This window comes from Xyrauchen texanus, chromosome 30, assembly GCF_025860055.1.
Source record: "Xyrauchen texanus isolate HMW12.3.18 chromosome 30, RBS_HiC_50CHRs, whole genome shotgun sequence".
NCBI classification, from domain to species: Eukaryota; Metazoa; Chordata; class Actinopteri; order Cypriniformes; family Catostomidae; genus Xyrauchen; species Xyrauchen texanus.
Window position 1 is genome coordinate 32853541 of NC_068305.1, and position 20983 is coordinate 32874523.

Sequence of the window (20983 nt, forward strand, 5' to 3'; positions counted from 1 at the left end):
GGTCAGAAGTTTACATATACTTTGTTAGTATTTGGTAGCATTGCCTTAAAATAGTTTTACTTGATCGTAACTGCTTTTTGGGTAGCCTTCCACAAGCTTCTCTCAATAAGTTGCTGGAATTTTGCCCATTCTTCCAGACAGAACTGGTGTAACTGTTTCAGGTTTGTAGGCCTCCTTGCTCACACACACTTTTTCAATTCTGCCCAAAAATTCTCTGAAAAATATCGGATGGAGGTAAGGGCTTTTTGATGGCCACTCCAATACCTTGACTTTGTTGTCCTTAAGCAATTTTGCTACAACTTTGTAGGTATGCTTGGGGTCATTTTCCATTTGGAAGACCCATTTGTGACCAAGCTTTAACATCCTGGCTGATTTTTTGAGATGTTGCTTCACATAATCCACATCATTTTCCTTCCTCATGATGCCATCTATTTTGTGAAGTGCACCAGTCCCTCCTGCAGCAAAGCACCCCCATGATGCTGCCACCCCCATGCTTCATGGTTGGGATGGTGTTCTTCGGCTTGCAAGCCTCACCTTTTTTCATAACGATGGTCATTATGGCCAAACAATCAAATTTTTGTTTCAGCAGACCAGTGGACATTTCTACAAAAAGTAAGATCTTTGTCCACATGTGCTCCTGCAAACTGTAGTCTAGCTTTTTATGGCAGTTTTGGAGCAGTGGATTCTTCCTTGCTTAGCAGTCTTTCAGGTTATGTTGATATAGGACTCATTTTACTGTGGATATATATACTTGTCTAACTATTTCCTGCAGCATCTTCACAAGGTCATATGCTGTTGTTCTGGGATTTATTTAAAATTTTAGCACCAAACTATGTTCATCTCTAGGAGACAGAATGCGTCTCCTTCGTGAGCTGTATGATGGCTGCGTGGTCCCATGATGTTTATACTTGCATAAACAATGCTTTGAATTAAAGTCAGAGAAAGCATAACATAAAGTGCTTACCGGAGGGTGGCGCAAAGCGAATAGATGAATATCTATTTGTGCTGCTCAACTGAGATGAAAGATGATGAATTCGAACAAAAACAGCAGTTTATATTATCAATTGTATTTAAATATGTCATAATGCCATTTTTCTCTCTTCTTTTAGGTAAGCACTGCTTACTCTGCGTATATGGACAGCATGATTGGCTTTGCAGATCCTTGGCGTTCTAGCTGTCATTTTGTACAGATACTCGGGTGACATTTCACCCCACGCTTCCTGTAACACTTGCCATAGATGTTGCTGTCTTGCTGGGCACTTCTCATGCACCTTACACAAAAGCTCAATGGGGTTAAGATCATAACACTCTTTTCCAATTATCTGTTGTCCAATATCTGAATTTATTTGCCCACTCTAACCTTTTAATTTAGTTTATCTGTTTCAAAAGTGTTTTGTTGTTGTTATGTTTTTTCTTTGCAATTCTTCCCATATGTCCTGAACCCCTGAGTCTTCTCTTTATTGCTGTACATGAAACTGGTGGGTAGAATTCAATGAAGCTTTCAGCTGAGGACATGTGAGGTGTCTCAAACTAGAGACTCTGATGTACTTATCCTCTTGTTTAGTTGTACATCTGGGCCTTCCGCATCTCTTTCTGTCCTTGTTAGAGCCAGTTGTCCTTTGTCTTTGAAGACTGTAGTGTAGACCTTTGGATGACATTTTTTGTTTGTTTCAAGTGATGTAAAGATTTGCGTCATCCATGTTTGTCTCTGGATAAAGCCGTCCAATGAAAAGCTAGATAATTTTTGACTGATTGGTCGTGTAGCTAATGAAAAGATGAAAACAATGATATGAGGGTTGTACAGTATATATCCCTGATGCTGATTAGCGAAAGTTTTGAGTAGAAAACCACATACTGTATTTGTTTGTGATTGCGCTTTTATGTACGGTGTGCTGTTATAGTGTGTTACTGCCATAATGTTGACAAAGAACTCCGTTTTGGACCTGATCCACCCTCCCCTGCTTCAGTCTCCATCACTGAAGGTATGGAGAACACACGCTCCTGATTTTTTTCATCAAACCCCCTGTTCCACTGCATGTCCAGGGGGTCGGGCATGTCTTTCAAGATGAGATGAGCCTCCCTCCTCTGATTCAGTCACCATCACGAGGGCCTGGAGGAACCGCTCCTCCCAACTGCATTTTCACTCAAACCCTCTGTTCAACTGCACATCCAGGGGGCTCTTGCATGTCCTCCCTGGCTTCGCTCACTGTGAGTTTTCCACTGCTTTTCGTTCAGTTTGCATTGGGAGCAGGTGTGCTCCAGGCTTCACTTATGGAGATCGAAGCCTCGATGGACTGACGGAGCCTTGCCCACCCCGGCTTGAGGCAGTGGCTCTGGGTGAACGGCAGAGCAAAAGCTCTGTAAAAATATATTTACAGAAGCAACTTTATTGTAAGTAAAATGTATAAGCATTGTTTATAAAATGCATAAATATATATGGAATCCATTATAATATATTCCCAAATAATAATAAAGAAAATATATCTTCATGTACATTATGGTTTGTGTGGTATTTTTTTACATTTAAATATAAACAAATTGTGTGTTTTGAACCACTTTGATAATTGGTTTACAGAGTTACTACAAGTGGTCTATTGGCACCTCCAAGAGCCCTTTTGTTTGGAAGTACACTTACATAAATCATTATGGAACAAAGAGTTTTGGTCATATCGACTTCAAACTTGTGTTAGAGAGAGAGAGAGATAGATGGAGCATGTGCGATCACCTGTTGATGATGCTGTAATCTGTTTAGTCAGCTCTCTGAAGATAATGTAATTTTGGTCAAATTCGTAATATCCCTATTTTACGGTAGCTGTAGTGCAAGAGTCATTCACCATAGAAACTGCAATCTCCTCTGCCAATTTGTTCTATCCAATGTAGATAATCCAGTAAGAGGTAAGCTCCTTTCATTTGTGTTATTAATCAGTCTGTTGTGAAGAGCCTTAATGCTGAAGTTGTTAGTTTATGGCCGTTTAAAGATATTTCCTAGCTTTAGTAGTGTAGTAGTAGATCATGGAGATATATGGTTGAATATAAACACTGAGTGACTCTGACTCACTTCATGTCACCAACTGTCTCATAATAAACACAAAAATTTTATTTTGCCTCCACCTGCTGGCTAAAATATGTAATGTTGTAAAATTAAATCTAAAAAGACAGATGGCTCAACTGCACTGCTCTTACACTTTAGTTTAGAATGGCCCGAACACAAGCGGAGCAATACACACAGTAAAGCGTCTGAGTGCTGATGGTGTAAGACCATCAGTACTAATGGAATGTCTATCGTCCAATCAGATTTGTGGACCGGAACTAACTGTTGAGCTATATATATATATATATGCATAAACACACACTGGTAACCAAAAGTGTAATAATGTACAGATTTTGATGTTTTGGAAGGAAATTGGTACTTGAATTCACCAAACTGGCATTCAACTGATCACAAAGTATAGTCAGGACATTACTGATGTAAAAAAACAGCACCATCACTATTTGAAAAAAGTCCTTTTTGACCAAATCTAGCTCCATTTCCAGCAGCCATCACTCCAACACCTTATCCTTGAGTAATCATGCTAAATTGCTAATTTGGTACTAGAAAATCACTTGCTATTATATCAAACACTGCAGAAAGCTATTTGGTTCGTTAAATGAAGCTTAACATTGTCTTTGTACTTGTTTTTGAGTTGCCACAGTATGCAATAGACTGGCATGTCTTAAGGTCAATATTAGGTCAAAAATGGCAAAAAAGAAACAGCTTTCTCTAGAAACCCATCAGACAATCAATGTTTTGAGGAAAGAAGGCTATACAATTCTTGAAATTGCCAAAAAAAAACCTGAAGATTTCATCCAAAGGTGTACACTACAGTCTTCAAAGACAAAGTTCAACTGGCTCTAACAAGGGCAGAAAGAAATGTGGAAGGCCAGATGTACAACTAAACAAGAAGAGTCTCTAGTTTGAGAAATAGAAGCCACACATGTCCTCAGATGACAGCTTCATTGAATTCTACAGTATCTGGACTAACAGACAGCTAGAATGCCATGGATCTGCAAAGCTGTCATTGCTGCACATTGAGAATATTTTGATGAGAACTATTTGAAGTAGTTAAAAAAGTATTGAGCATTTTATTCAAATTTTAATAGTAAATTTTCATTAATTTCTCATGTCCTGACTATACATTGTGATCAGCTGAATGACACTTTGATGAATAAAAGTACCAATTTCTTTCCATAAGAGCAAAATCTGTACATTATTCAAAATTTCTGGCCACCAGTGTATATATATATATATATATATATATATATATATATATATATATATATATATATATATATATATACAGGGCCGGACCTAGGGTTTTGGGGGCCCTAAACAAAAATAGTGTATGGGGCCCTACAGGTTTCTAGATTTCTAGATTTTCTAAATTCTAGTTAATTTAGAAAAAATATACGAAATGAAACATACTACGTTTCATTGATACGGTTGTGTATTTTGTTGATTAGAGTAATTGATTGGCAAAAAATAAAATAAATGGGGGTGGTGGGTGGTGCCCCGAACCAATCACGGGGCCCTAATCAAATGTTTAGTTTGTTTATTGGGTCGGGCCGGCCCTATATATATATATATACTTTTTTTTTTTAGTTATTTACATTTTTGTTTTAATCAATTTTTATAATGTAAATAAAAATCTCAAAGACATACCTCTGGAGGAAAGAAGCGGAGGAGCGGCAGTACCAACCATCACCATCCGCCACAATGGCGCTGCCTTCACGGACTTGAGTTCTCGAGTTCTGGGTGGGGCTTTGCCAGCTGTGGGGCATTTCCACCAGTGTCGGGTTTCTCCAGCGCACCGGTATTTAAATCTGTTGCAGTGGGAAGCCCGTGGAAGCCTGTCATCTTGGGAAAATCTTCTCTACTGGATGATTTGGTGCTTGTTTTCATTTCTCTTAAAAACAGTGTATCACTTGTGTTGGCTGCACTATACAAAAGGATGCATAGCATTGTGTAGCGACGCGCGGTTTTATTTCAACAACAAAGCCTGAATGAAATTTCTATTGCCTATTTTGGCCATGTTTTTGATGATACCATAAGCAAAATATGATGTAATGCATCATATTTTGTAGTTATGCTCTATTCGTCCGTGCGTTTTGTTTCGTGAATGGCATAGATGAGCCTTTTCAATGAAGAATGTCAGTTTAACATTTGGACTTTAAAATACATCGACGTCAGCTAAATACATTCTCGGACGAGCACCTCCAGCGTCATTCATCCAAATTCATTACAGCTCTTCAATTCATTTGAGCATTTCTGAATAAATAACAGAAATATCACACAAGGTTGCCTACACTCGAGAAGAATCATGTTCAGCTGGTTGGGTACCGATGATAGAAGGAAGAAGGATCCAGAAGTCTTCCAGACTGTCAGTGAAGGACTCAAGAAGCTCTATAAAACCAAACTGCTTCCACTGGAGGAACATTACAAATTCCACGAGTTTCACTCACCAGCTTTGGAGGATGCAGACTTTGACAATAAGCCCATGGTTCTTCTGGTGGGGCAGTATTCCACTGGCAAAACCAGCTTTATAAGGTAGGCTGAACCTTGTCTATTTTGGCCTCAGTGAAATAGGTGCTGTTGTCAAGGAGACCAGTCAGAACACTGTATTGGGGGTCAAGTTATAATAACTTCTATCAATAAGTCTTACATAAACATTATACAGTTGGGTCCAAGCCTGAGACCACATGTGGAAATACTTCTATTGTGCATTGTTCAAATTAAGTACCATTTTCTCTATTTTATATACTGTAAATTTTTGATTGTTTTGCCACTTTGTATGACTTTCTTTTGCTTCAATGACAGCATGCACTGGAGCTGGCATGGACTCCACAGGTTTAGGCAAATCCTGATGATTCATGTTATCCCAGCATGATCTGAGAAAGTTCCAAAGAGCATCTTGTGTTATTCAATGGAGACAAAGAAATCTGACCTTTGGTACACAGGAGTTGGCATGTTCAATGTCACAAAGTTTATTAGTGATATTATATAAACTATATTTGATTAGTTAAAACTGTTTATTTGCAGGTTTAAGACCCAAATATGAATCTAAGTTTCTTGACATTTTGAATTATTTGAATGGACATTTATTAGTGTGTTTACAGATAATTGTTTAGTGTAATATTGTTTAATAATGTTAAAAATGAACATTATAAATATAAAGTAATACCACCTTAACAATGAGGCATTTAATAAGAAGTACGACTTGCATTATAGCTCATGAACTAACTATACATTTTTTTAAACAGCGTTTTATTAATCTAGGTTATTTTTTATTAATAAAAACACAATTCTTTAATGTTAGTTCATGTTAGTTCATGCACGATTAAGTTATTTTAACATATAATGTTAACTTTTAATTAGTTAACATGAAATTAACATTAACCAAGATTAACAAATTCTGTAAGAAATATTGTTCGTTGTTATTCATGTTAACAAATGTAGTTCACTGATGTTTACAAATGGAACTTTATTGTAAAGTGTTACCTATTAATATTTGTGTAACACATTTCTGGTGAAATATATATATTTGTTTTTCACAACTTTGAGAATCTTAATAGTGTGTTTGAGTAAAACTAACAATATTTCCCAAACATGATTTATTGAAATAGTCATCTCAACCACACCCTATTCATTATTGCTTTGATTTGAATAACTGTAGAACTCACATTTGTATGTAAAATCCAATGCCACTTTTGCAAGTTCCATGTCAAATTCCTCACAATCCTTTAAGACTTATTAAAGGCTCTCTGACCTGTCAGTGCACCAGGAGGACAGTGGTATGACCACTTGTATTTATCAAGACAAGATGGATTGCTCTGTTCCAGGAATACTAGTGTAATTATCCTTAGACTGTGTGGACCAGAGTTGCACATTTAGAAAAATTAATGTCTGTTCATTTGTATTTCTCTGATTTTGTATTTATTTTTTAATTGGCAAGCCCACTGATGACTTGAAAGATTTGAAGATATTTTGAGTTCAAGCCCAAATAGTTTATGATTTATTACCTTCATTGCTGTGTTTATAGAATACAGATCTTAACCTCATACTAAACATGAGTTCTCAACATGCAGTCTTTATTTTAGCTTGGACAGGGACAGTTACCTACCTCATAAACAGACTTGTCTGTATGACACCATGCTGTGTTATGATGGTTGTCTGCTAGGTGATTTTAGCCTTGTGAGTCTGCTTTGGTCCAAAATGACAGGCAGTAAACTACTAAGGAACTCAGAACAAGAGATACTTCCTGTGACTCCAGCATTGCCATGGTAACGTCTCAATACTAATGGGTTCCAGAATGCAGAAAAGTTAAGAGAAGTAAATGTGGATTGAGACATATTGGTCATCCTTATTAGAAGTTTTAGAAGCACTGCTGGGATCTGTTATTCCAATGTTTTAAATAGTAACATAAATCAAAAACATCAAAAAGTTGATTCTTTGCTTGCAAGTGTGATAGGAATAGTAATTTGAAAAGTTTTGTTTGTAGGTCTGTGACATTTTTAATTTGTCAGACTTCTGAGAGATTAGACACTAGTTTTGACCTTAGATTGTATAGGACAGCGGTGAGTTTTCGATAATTCAACAATTTCACTTGGTAAGAGTCGTTTGCCAAGCTTGTCAATTTTATTTGACTATGTCAGTGTTGTTTTGAATTTTTTTTCCTGCAAAGTAGCCAACTTTTTTCAAATTTCAAAAATAAGTTTATGCATGCAATGGCGGAATGGCAAGAGGACAGTGTCCTCTTGAAGGACAGAAGGGAACAAATAGGAATACATAAAAAAATTAAAAATACAATAAATTACATCAGAAGATAAATGAAAAGAAATAAACAATAAATAATACAATGTTTGCTTAATCTTTTACAAGATTAAGAACAAGCAAGCTAAATACTAGGCAGAGAACATACAGCTATCAAATACATTTAACATGCAACTGCTACCAATTGCAAAGAATTTGAAATTGTTAGGACAAATATTTGTACCAGTTAAATTAATGAAAATTGGTAACAAATATATAATTGTCCAATTCCAGTGCTTTTACTGATGCATTACTGTCATGAATTGGATGTCATTCACATTATTTGGGATTCAAAGAATAACTGAGCAGTATTTTCACCCACTCTTGTGTTTTAAATGAGAGGTATTGTCCTGGATTGCATGATAAATGCGCCATCTCTTTTCCACTCTGGCTCTCTTTCTTCCTGTGCATTATTCATAAGGATCACGAGAGCCTCAGTGGCACTGTCTATTCTGCTTACTGAATACATAACTTTAAAAGAAAATAAGCTCAACTTTCTCTCTGGACATTTCCTGAAAGTGAAAAAACCCATGAAACACATTATCATAATCTCAGAGGAAGTTACATGCTTAACATTGAACCATTTGTCACATAATACAAAAGCTATTCTCTGTTTACACTCTTGTGTTATGGCCATAAACTGTAGCTAATAAGTTCCCAGTTGAGGGTTCTGAAGTTACTCTAAGTGTCATTTTGACCTGTGTTGTATTCCATTGCAGTCACATGTCCACAGCAGGGCCTGTTTGCATGGCTGAGTGCTGAGAAGAGTAAACATTATACTAGCAGACTCACATTCTCCATCAGAGTATGGTCTTCAAAGCAATGTTCCTTTAACACAGAAGAAGAAATAATCTGAATCATATAAACATGTTCTCACATGAGGCGTCAGTAACAGGGCTGAGTGCCAAAGTGTGAATATACAGTCCTTTACTTATTTAGTTTATGTATTGTATAGGTGCAAATAATAATAATAAAAAAAGTTCAAATACTTTCTCCAATGTCAGCTTAAAATGTAGAAACAGCTACAATTAAGCCATTTGTGGCGGATTTCCTGAACACTGTGGCTCTGTGCCATGCAAATAAAACACTGCCACATTTGATTGTGCATCCCAACCAACTCAACATAGAAACACTGGCTTTTGGGATGGGACTGTCTGTCAGATCAATGACAGACATGAGTGTTACAGAAACCTGTTTTGCAAACAGTCATTATTCTGTTTTTTTACTCCTATTGGACAGAAATTACACTTCACCTTAATTACCTAAATTAATGACCAAATTACTATTTATAATAACACATTTTTAATTACTAAAATAAAATGCAGTAAAACCCCACTATAAACTTGCCTTACATTAGAGGTTGACCAATAGTTAGATTTTGCCGATAAAAATATCTAAACTGGTGGAAAATGCTGTTAACCGATTAATCGACTCATAGTTTTTAAAACTGATTTATTGCATGTTAAAAAAAAAATCATTTGTTTATTGAAATTATAATTTTCACAATTCCTCACATTTAATCTTAAAAAAAAACATTCCCTGTCTTATGTCAGTTAGGATCACTACTTTATTTTAAGAATTTGAAATGTCAGAATAATTGCAGAGAGAATTATTTTATTTCTTTCATCACATTCCCAATGGGTCAGAAGTTTACATACACTTTGTTAGTATTTGGTAGCATTGCCTTTTAATTGTTTAACTCAGGTCAAACATTTTGGGTAGCCTTCCAAAAGCTTCTCACAATAAGTCGCTAGAATTTTGGTCAATTTCTCCAGACAGAACTGGTGTAACTGAGTCAGGTTTTAGGCCTCCTTGCACACACACACTTTTTAGTTCTGCCCACAAATTTTCTATCAGACTGAGGTCAGGACTATGTGATGGCCACTCAAACACATTGTCCTTAAGCCATTTTGCCATAACTTTAGATGTATGCTTGGGGTCATTGTCCATTTGGAAGACCCATTTGACGACTGAGCTTTAACTTCCTGGCTGATGTCTTGAGATGTTGCTTCAATATATCCACATAATTTTCCTTCCTCATGATGCCATCTATTTTGTGAAGTGCACCAGTCCCTCCTGCAGCAAAGCACCCTCATGATGCTACCACGCCCATGCTTCATGGTTGAGACGGTGTTCTTCAGCTTTGCAAGCCTCACCTTTTTTCCTCCAAACATAACATTGGTCATTATAGCCAAACTGTAAAATTGTTGTTTCTTTAGACCAGAGGAAATTTCTCCAAAAAGTAATATTTTTGTCCCGATGTGCACTTGCAAACTGTAGTCTGGCTTTTTTATGGTGGTTTGGAGCAGTTACTTCTTCCTTGCTGAGCAGCCTTTCGGGTTATGTCACGAAGGTATTAGGTGTTGCCCATCCCGCTGCCCTGCAAATGTCTGCTAGAGAGATGCCATTGGCCAGTGCCCACAAGGATGCCACACTCCTCGTAGAGTGTGCTCGTAATCCCATTGGGGTGGGCATGGCCACGACCTGGTATGCCAATTCGATAGCATCCATGATCCAGTGGGCAAGCCTCTGTTTGGAGACAGCGTTTGCTTTCCACTGTCCGCCAAAGCAGACAAAGAGCTGCTCAGAGCGTCTAAAGCTCTGTGTGCGGTCCAAATAGATGTGCAAAGCACGCACCAGAGGCTATATCTGCCTCTTCCTGGGGCAGTGCTTGCAGGCTCACCACCTGATCCCTGAAAGGGGTAATGTGAACCTTGGGCACATAGCCCAGTCAGGTTCTCAAGACCACGTGAGAGTCCTCCGGACCGAATTCCAGGCAGGTGTCGCTAATAGAGAACGCCTGCAGGCGATGTGAGCGGGGTCAGGAGGGCAGCCTTCAATGATACCGCCTTCAGCTCAACTGAATCTAGGGGCTCAAATAGGGCCCTCAGAAGGACCATGGAGAGATCCTGTGAGGGGAAGAGGCGTGTCCTAGGAGGATTCAGCCTCCTGGCACCTCTCAGGATCCTGATGATCAGGTCGTGCCTCCCTAGGGACTTACCATCCACTGCTGCTATGGTGGCCACATACACCTTCAAGGTGGAGGGGGACAGCCACCCCTCTAGCCTCTCCAGCTGAAAGGAAAGCACTGACCTGACTGAGCATGTCTGGGGGTCTTCGCCTTGGGAAGAACACCAATTCATGAACAAGCTCCACTTCCAGGCATATAGCTGCCTCGTAGAGGGAGCCCTGGCCTGAGTGAGCAAAACGTGTCCATGCGCTGGGCTAGGGTCACTAAGGGGACAATTGTGTTTTATGTACCTGTGGGTGGGGCCTCATGGCAGGGGGGAGCAGGAGATGCCACGTCAAGGAGCCTTGCTTCATCACCTGACGAAGTGCCCAGGGGCGTACTCTGCATCAACTGCGCAGAGAGAGAGAAAGCCGCTGAAATCCGTTATAAAAAATCTGAATGAGTGGTTGCGAGCCAGCTCCTTTTTTACCCATATGTCCGGGGGAGTGGCTTACAAATTTCACTCGCCAATTCTCATCGACCTTTTCTCAAAGATCAGAGGTGTTTGGGGCTCCCAAGAGCTACCCCTAGTGTCACTGCATCTACACAACGTCGAGTGAGTGACAGAAGGGGAACAATAAAATACACTCTTACAACATATTACAATACAAACACTATAAAGTTAACATTGTCATATGGGCTAATATGAGCAGTAATCAACAGTAGAGTATACTTCAAAAGTAGATCATCAGTGATTGCTCGTCATAATTGACCAGTAATCAGGTATTATATAAAAACAGACTTGTGTCTTTTTTCTAGACACACCATCAGTCACAATCAACATGAACATTAACATGAAAATGTCTTTTTAAGATATGTTAGGAGACTCCTCATGGTGCAGGCCGATAGGTTCAGTTCCCACCTCTATGTAAACCAATCAGGCAATTTCACCCTTCTGTCAAAAAGTATAAACTCACCACAACAGCTTTGACTGAAGTGAAGCATTTTTTCTCCACCTCCTCAGCTCCATCTGTCTAGATCTGCTTTACATGGGAGAGTTTGTTCAGTAGAAGCAGCATGTCTCTTGTATGAGATGCAGCATGTTTCATGCAGCAGCAGTATATTGAAAAATGTCAAGAAGCAGCAGCAGTGTGCGTAAAGCAGATATAGTCGGCCAAGACCAAACCTACTCCAATGTTATTTACAGTACATTAAAAAAATTATCTTTTGTAACCTACTCAGAGATTTGACCAAACTGAAGTATGATTGCTGAAAAACAAAACCATTTCTAACCACTCATTTGTATAACGTTACTGTAACAATTTGTCTAGAGAACATCTAGAGGCAGTTGTTATACTGTAGAACCCTCCAGGGCCCGCCATGGATGAATAAAGCTAAAGAAATTGAACAGATGGTTTGAAAAAGAAAACTGTTTGTGCCGTATATATTGGTTAAACCAACATATCGGTCGACCTCTACTTTACATGATACACACAGATTATGTGAATTATTTCAATTATGTATTATGCACAAGTATACTATACTGTATGTACTTTGCCCTTGTCCAGTGTAACCATAAGAATGTCTCAAATCAATAACCTTTTCAACATAATAATGTACAGCATAAGCTGTTTAATTCAAATGTATTTCTTTTTTTTTTAGATATCTCCTGGAGCAGGACTTCCCTGGTATGCGGATTGGTCCAGAGCCCACAACTGACTCCTTCATTGCAGTGATGCATGGCACCATGGAGGGACTAATCCCTGGAAACGCACTGGTGGTGGACCCCAAAAAACCCTTTCGGAAACTCAATGCCTTTGGCAATGCCTTTCTTAACAGGTGGGATTAAAAATAATAAAATAGCATGTTTTATTTTAGTCCTGATGTTTACTGAAATAGAATACTGTCTCCAGAATTTACAATATATCTTTAAAGGCCTTCACAGTGAGGACACGGTTCAACCAGAATTTGAAGTCAAACATTTTAAGTTCTGGTTTGCAGATGCAACATGGTTTTCTCATTGCGCATTATGACATCACAGAGGGGGCTCGGGCTACATTCCTTTTCTTGATTGAGTTCCCTTATGCAGGCTGATCCACTCCTGACCTCCCGTCAGCTTGCCACTCACATGATCAGACAGACAGACAGGAGAAAATAATACTATCGAGCTCAACCTCACATTAAACCATGAAATGGCTCTTTTTCACAATCAGCAAGATACACAACAAAAAATCTCTAAGGTTTGAGTAGTAAGCACAGAAGCAGAATATGGTTTTCAGTCTTGTTGCAAAGTAATGGTTCTGTTCACACACAGTTCGGTTTTGAATGAAAGTGACAACAGCATTGTATAACCGAAATGTCTCCTTTTATTTTTCAGTGCAGTTAACCTGCTCTGTGTGATTTGAACCACAATGGACAACTAGTTGTCTGTCTCTTCATGCATTTTATAGTCACCTTTTTTTTTGCTATATGGGGTTCAGGTAATGTCATCTAAACAGGGTTCCCATGGATCCTTAAAAAGTCTTAAAATGTCTTAAATTCAGTTTTCCAAAATTCATACAAATCATAAAAATATTAAATATCTTAAATAATACAACAAAAGTCATAATTATCATTTAAAGAGGTCTTAAATATGGGGGTAGGGACAGGAATCGTGATATGATCTTATGTGATTATCAAACTTCAAAAGAATATGGTTTAATTAAATAAATGCATGCACTGTGTCCTTCAACATGAAAACACGGCACTGTTGTGTTTTTTTCAAGGATGCGGAGGCCTGTGAGTGTTTCCAGCTGTTGCAGAGCAGTTCGCAATCATTAAGCCATATCGGAAATTTATGACAAGCGATCACTAATGATCAACTGTTGATGATGATGACATTGTTTACATTTAATTGTTTATAATGTAATATGTTGTGGATTATTGTAGGAATGCACATTTAATTTCCCTTATTTGTTTGAATGAGCAGCTGGAAGCAGTGAAGCACTTACATTTTAAAATAAGAGTCCCCAGTGTTCAACATTTGAAAGTTAAAAGTTGAAATCTTTTAATTATTATTATTATTATTATTATTATTATTATTATTATTATTATTATTATATTTTATCCCTGGTTATTGGTATTTTGGTTGCACCATAAACTGCATCTAATTTTTTTCTCAATTTGGACTCTTGTAGCCTCTGCCTGGCCCATCACAGGAAGGAAAGGTTAAGAAGATTTAATATAAGCTATCAATTTTAAAAACTATTGCCAGATTAATTGCCTTTCTTTCATCACATTATAGTATCAGCAAAATCCAATATTGGTCAACCTCTAATTTGTATTTATTTATATAAATGGTACATAAACCAATTTTAATGTGATATATATGAAGAAAACATGTGAGTATTTAAACCCTTTTTAGATTGTGATTTTATTGGGTTTGTTTTGGTATGGGGATACAGTATTAATTTTATCTGTTCAGGTCTTGAAAAGGGTCTTAAAAAGACTTACATTTGATTTTAAAAAAACTCTGCAGCATCCCTGTCTAAATGTCTTCCACTATAGCTGCTTCTATCCATTTAATGCTCCACTCTACACACAGTAAATAATGTAAAGCATTTAAAGCTTTTGTTGGTTAAAATTTAACAGATGAACCTGTACCTCGCGCTCCTGGCTTGTTTAAGTCATTGATGTTGTGTCAATTGTTATAATACTTACAGTGCTTTGGAAGTCATCATCTATTTAACTTAGTCTTGACATTATGGTTATAGGAGTTATTCAATTTTTTTCCAAAAATATAAAAGAGGATTAACTGGTGCTCTATTATGCAGACAGTTGTCCTTCTGCTACGGTACATTGTTTTATGCACAGGACAATTTGAGAGTCACACCTGCTAGTAAATATGGTTGTCAATCCCAAACACTGACTGTGTGAATGTATGGTAAGTTAGTAGTATAGAGTGACAGTCCTTCGTAAATATCCTTAAGAATACGATTGCATGCTTTATGCATGTGATTATTTTTGCAGGTGGTCTGTACTGCAGTTACTTGACTGAGGGTATGGCGAGCAGCGCAGCTTGTTGTGCAGATCAACAATCCTAGCAGAAACGCTTGAGAAAATTGTCTCTCTGCCTTTTGCAATAGCAAGGCCTGCATATTTGTTGAAATGACTATTTCTCATACAATTACTCTCAGAAGAGCAGCAACACGCACTAAGAAATGCATATTTCCCACCCACTTTTTTGGTATTTGCACTTTATGAAAAATGCTCATGAAATATTTACTTGTCCTGCACCCTGTTTGGATGTGGGTTTATGTCATTTGAAATGCTTGAGACAACTGCCCTGGTATTGATTTATATTTCAAATGGGCATCATTTATGAAACCAAAAATAGCTGAATCTTATGCTGTACTCTAGTTTGTGTGGTCTAAAACACTGGACTGAATTACACGTGAAATTATTTGACAATGTCTGAAAAATAGCTGCAAACATTTTGAGATTAGATGTTAAAAAAGTTACTTAACTTGATGTTTAGTGATTTAAATAAATCAATTTGTAAGTGTTTAAGGAAAACTGATTGTTTCATGTGCTCTACACTGCTTTCAAGTTGTTTTGTGTTCCTTGTTTTATAGAAGGAACCGTCAAGAGGAGAGTAAATAGCGTTAGTCCTTGGTGACCTATTCCAAAACATGATACACTTTTTCTGGGCCACACACTGTATTCCACAAAACACATGTATACTAGTTTATGGTTTGCTTTGAAAGATTCTTGAGCTACAAACATTAAAACATCTTCAGTGTCCAGCTTTGTGACGCTCTGAGAGAAGAGAAGAAATTAGGGATGTGCACGGTTACTGTTTTTAACATTAGGTTAACCGCAGTTTCACAAATGGTTAATCAGTTTTTCGTTGGGAGTCAGAAAGTTTATTGCAATGGATTTTCCTCTAACACTGCTCCAAATAGCAGCAAATAAAGTGCACATTGAGCTATGAGTCTAAATAGCACAATACAAACATCTTCAAATGATCTCATCTGAAAATCTCACATTTAAATCAAACAAAAATTATCAAACTGTCACTGCCTGACAGAAAACAGTGCACTGCTGTGGTTTAATAGCATCTTCACAGTGCATTGATTTTTAAAGGGTTTTAAATAAAATAGCATTAAACTTAACTAATTAATGTGTGGAAATATGCACACCAGAGCATAATGGACAAAGAAACTCTTACTGTTTATGAAGTGCTGAAACTTTACTTGGTTAAAACAACCTGGAATCATGTTTAGTAATATAACAGTTACACGAAGTCCTCTTTGCGACCTGAACTTCTTCAGAATGCAGCAAAACCATTGAAACACAATGTAGGATGCATTAGTTCTGTTTACCTTTACTTGTTGTCTAAAAATGCTGTGATCCTGCATGAGACACTGAAAGAAAAAACAGTGGGATTCAGCGCAACATTCAAAGTCGTCTGTCCAGCACGTGTTAACAGTAAGTAGAAAAACAGTGCAGACGCACACAAAAGCATGTTTGAACAGCCTCTTACTCACCCTATACTTGAATAACTTACCCAAACCCAGCTGGAAATCCCAACGGTTTGTTGGAACTCATCAAGTTCGGATCGGGTTAAAGACTTCTATTGCGTGTGAAGAATAACCGAATAGGGATTTTGGAATTCAAGTAGTCTGTCGAACGGTTATACGAATGTCAACTATACATGCACATCCCTAATAGAAAGTAACAAAACTATGATTTATGGCACTTTGCTTCATTTCTGTATGCCATGTTCACTGAATGAAAAAAAAACATATGCCAGCATATCTACCATTACAAAGGACTTAGTATATTTCCTAATATGTGACCAGGAATCGAGTAACCAACTATTTTCTTTTTTTCAAATATAACTTCAATTTAGTTCTTGACAGTCTCTGCAAAGAAAACAAGCTGATCTCATCTGTAATAGTGTAAAGCATAAAGAAAATTAAATGACCCCTATGTCAAAACTCAGATGAAAGGTTAGTATGATAGTCTGTGTGCTAGTAGGTGTTCTGCAATGTTTGACTCTGGTTTGTTTGGGTTCAACCACAGGTTTGTATGTGCCCAGCTGCCCAACCCTGTTCTGGAGAGCATCAGTGTGATTGACACTCCAGGAATCCTGAGTGGAGAGAAACAAAGGATCAGCAGAGGTACAGAAACAGCCTGCCAAATTGCATAAACATACACGTGTGAGGAGAAAATAACTGATACAGGAGCTATTGAATGTGGGATGAGATGCATTTAGGTGTGGAGCCTAAACACCTCAAATATAAATCACTAGGGTGAGGCACACCTTTATTTTAAACCTTTAATGTCTTCTTTTGGCTGTGCATTTTGTTAACAAGATTCTATAGACAATGATAAATCTGATGAAATGGTAAGGTTTGATGTTTAGTGTGTGTCTTAGTTGAGACAGAAAATGATTTAGGCTCTTTAAGACATAATGTTTTCAAAGTATAACATAGTGTTAGGGTTCTCATGTGATTTAAAAATTTTTTAATACAAGTTCTTGCTCCTTGTGGCATCAACTGAAAGCAATTTGCATTAGGAAATTCTAACTTGACTTGATCCCTCTACTGAAAAAAGGAGTATAATTTTGTATTATCATTTATAATGCAGTTTTCTAATTAAAAGCAACAATGCGTGTGCCGTGTATTGTGTATCTGAAGTCAATTTGCATTTAATTGTGATGTGTTGAAAGTCTTGGGATGTGACGAGAGATGAGAAGGACATTGTTTGGTTCATAAATCATAAGGACAGATACAAAAGTCAAGGCAACAGGCTACATAGTTTGCAAATAGTAATATGTCATTCAAATAAATTTGAAATATGACAAAGCGCAATTCATAATGTAATGAAAATACATGTTAAGTGACGCTAAAGCAGACATTAGCATAAACTGTCTGCTTTTGCTGCCAGTTTTCAATTTCAGGTCATCTATTGTCATGGCAGAACAATAGTTTGAAGAGAATTTCTGCTGAGAAAGTTAATTAAAATTTCAACATGTTATATCTTGTTGCTGTCTTAATAATATCTGGGGTTTTTTGTTTTGTTTTTTGAGTATTTATCTAGCCTTAATTTTCTGTGACACAACAGACATTATTTTTTTCTGTTCTTTTATGTTATCTCTCTATTCAGGCAAACAAATATACAGCTTTTATATATATATATATAACATTTTTTTTTTTTTTTTTCATACCACAAATTGAATATAGTCAGATCTCTTTCCTTGTACTTTTGCTGTTCCATAATGCCAGTGTTGGACTGGCCACCTGTTCAGGTTGTTTCCCCAACTTCGGCCCGAGTCAGCTGGTTTAGGCTCCAGCAATACCCGTGACCTTGCCTATGATAAGTGGCTATAAAAAATGGATGGATGGATGGATGGATGGATGGATGGATGGATGGATGGATGTTCCATAATGCATAAAATTGACATGTGATGTATAGTAACTATTCACTCTGTTTATTAGGTTATATCACAACAAGTGACTCACAAAACTTTATTCCCTGTATACTGTACTGTATATGCTCACTGTTACAACATGCTTGTTTTGCACATGGTTACTTCATCTCTCATTCAGAAAAGTCAATTGCAGCAGCAGGCGGCCCGTAGTATTACCACTGGGCTTCCTGGCATCAGCATTTTTCTTTTTACCCAGTGACAGCCTTCCCACCATGCTTAGCCTCACAGACTGAACTGATACAGCCTGGGGATTATAGGCACTCGCATTTCTGATGCCAGAGCCAAGAGCCGGGCATTCCAAAGTCATTGATGTGATTTCAGAGAACATTAAACCAATTTTTAGTACCTCACGCCTGTACTGAAAGTTGTAAATGTAGCCTCAAAGGCAGGCATTTTAATTTGACGGTAAAATCTGCCCTGATATTGTAGCCTCTGTCGAAAGCTGCCTGCCCTGCTGAATCACCTTTAGCTGAGCTCTTCATCTACTTCCTTGCAGGGGCCAGATTACCCAGATGACAACTTGGTGGGGGCCAAACATTTTTCCGTATTTTCTTAGCTAGCATTTTCATTACAACATTTTAACATAAAAACACCCTTAATACTGTGAGTTTATTTATATTGAAAACCTCACGTGGTGTACTGTATATTGAATTAACATTATAACTGTTTATTGAATCAACAGTGCGATCCATGTTTAGAAGAGCAGTCTAACTGGACTATGGTCATAAAAGCTTAAACGCATGATCCGGTCCAAACAACTGATGACGAATGAATGCTGTTGCACGAGCCATTAAACGTTGTTAAACTCACTGCTGAATGCTGTTGCTCATGCATATGAATGATGAGTTTTGTGCAGAGAGCGCTCTGGTATTCCAGACTGTCAAAAATCAGTCAGAGGGACAGATAAAGACGATGTAGACTAGCCGTGCCCTATAGTACAACAGAAGTCTAAAGGTGAAGTACAACAGAAGTCTGAAGGTGAAGTGTGTCATTTCTGAACCACTAGTGGCACTAAACAGAAGTGAAAAATGTTTGATTGATTCCAAACTGGTTTCCCGTATACTCCCACTGTCCCTTCAGAAAGTCTCATTTCCACATCAGTGAGAAGTTGTATTTAGCAGGCCTTAAAAAGAAAATGTGTCTCACACATCCTCCATTCTCTGCTTATGTCAAGCAGAACTTTGGAATTTCTCCAGAAGTAACATGAGATGTCAGCAATTAACATTCCTTTTCCTATCTATGAATATAAGCTACAGATCACATTTCATTCTGCAGAGAGCAGCTCCTATGAACTGAATCAAATCTGTAGGCTGAGATTTCCATTGAGTTTTGTTCACAGAATTGTGCAAGGAGGTGTGTTGAGCTTTGTCACCACAGGTGTCTGTGTTTGTTTAAACTGACTGTGAGCATCTGTAATTTGCTGCTGTTGTTGCCATCCTACTCAGCCTTGGTCCCAGACTTCATACCTCTGTACTGTTTAAATTCACTGTCTGACTCATATTGTCGACAAAAAATGGCAAGAAATGGAGGTGCAACGTAGTGCAGCGTAGTTCTAGCGGGAAGACTAACAGCTGTACATCATTACTTCATTAGCAGGGTAATTCCTAGCCAATCGCATGTAAGCCATCGCTTCATAAGTCTGCTCACAATCTATCACATTGCTGTTTCAGTGCGCTAAAACGCAGGCAACCTCCGCCACCCCACCACCAGCTGAGCCCTGTCCCGTGCGGGGGTAGGCTCCTCGCCCCTGCCTCTTATCTCCGGCAGGACATGACGGTTCCGGGCACAACTCCCTCGGACCGCTGGACGGGGCCTACGCCAAAGAGAGAGACATTACTTTCTGTTTTACATTTATCAAATAAATGGCATCTTAAACCTCACTCAAGCCTGCGTGTCTTCCCGATAGAACTGACTGAAACTGGCAGTTCCAATCTGATTGGCAAGCTTCAATGCAATTTCTGGGAGTAAGGGTGCACAAGTTTCTATTAGATGATTAAGAAAGAAAGTTATGTGCCCAGGCTGCTACAATGAGGGCTTCCAAAGAAAATTTAGTCGATGGATCTGCTTGGTTCATGGCAGTGAATATTTGAAGGATATTCAATATTTTTTTTTTTATGTTTCAGTTGGTAAATAAAACCTTCTTTAACACATCTTATATTCTGTTGTCAGAGAAGTAATGGTTGTTTTAAGACAACATGTAAGCTTGGCTTCCTCCTAAAATGTAATGAAAAAGCGGCAATGATGATTAGTTGAAAAGATCTCGAAAGAATGATTTGCTAATAAATCGAACATCACTGTCTTGCGTGAAAGTTTTACTCTACACGAGCAATATCTATTGTAGGTGAGAAAATAATTTAGAGCTCAGCAAAACTAGAATAATAATAATATGTATCACTATTTTTTTCATCACTTCTAAGATTTATTTGAAATTCCATGACTTTTCCTGGCCTAGAAAACATCATTTTAAAATTGCTTATTATTTCCAGGTTTTCCATGACTGTGAGAACACTGATGGTTGGTCGAGCTCTCAAATGGGCAGGACTTTGCAACAAATAGCCAAGTATAAAAACTTTGATGTAGGCCTAAAGCGTATGAAATGTAAAAGCACACTATGTTGTAGAGCGCATAGTGTGTTCGGTGCTCTGAGATACACGCATGGTTTTTAGCAATCTGAGGTAAAACATCTATTTCGCCATTCATAGTTTTTAAC

The 20983-nt window shown here is 37.8% G+C and overlaps 1 protein-coding gene across 2 annotated transcripts in view; it reads left to right on the forward strand.

Moving 5' to 3' along the window:
* Positions 1–4882: 4882 nt before the first annotated feature.
* Positions 4883–20983, forward strand: part of LOC127623550 (EH domain-containing protein 3-like) — a 38132-nt gene continuing 22031 nt past the window's right edge. For both annotated transcript variants that reach the window (XM_052097931.1, XM_052097932.1), the window contains exons 1-3: positions 4883–5584; positions 12459–12635; positions 16863–16960. In XM_052097931.1, coding sequence (XP_051953891.1) covers positions 5358–5584; positions 12459–12635; positions 16863–16960 — 502 coding nt within the window. In that variant the 5' untranslated portion in view covers positions 4883–5357. The remainder of the gene's footprint in view (positions 5585–12458; positions 12636–16862; positions 16961–20983) is intronic.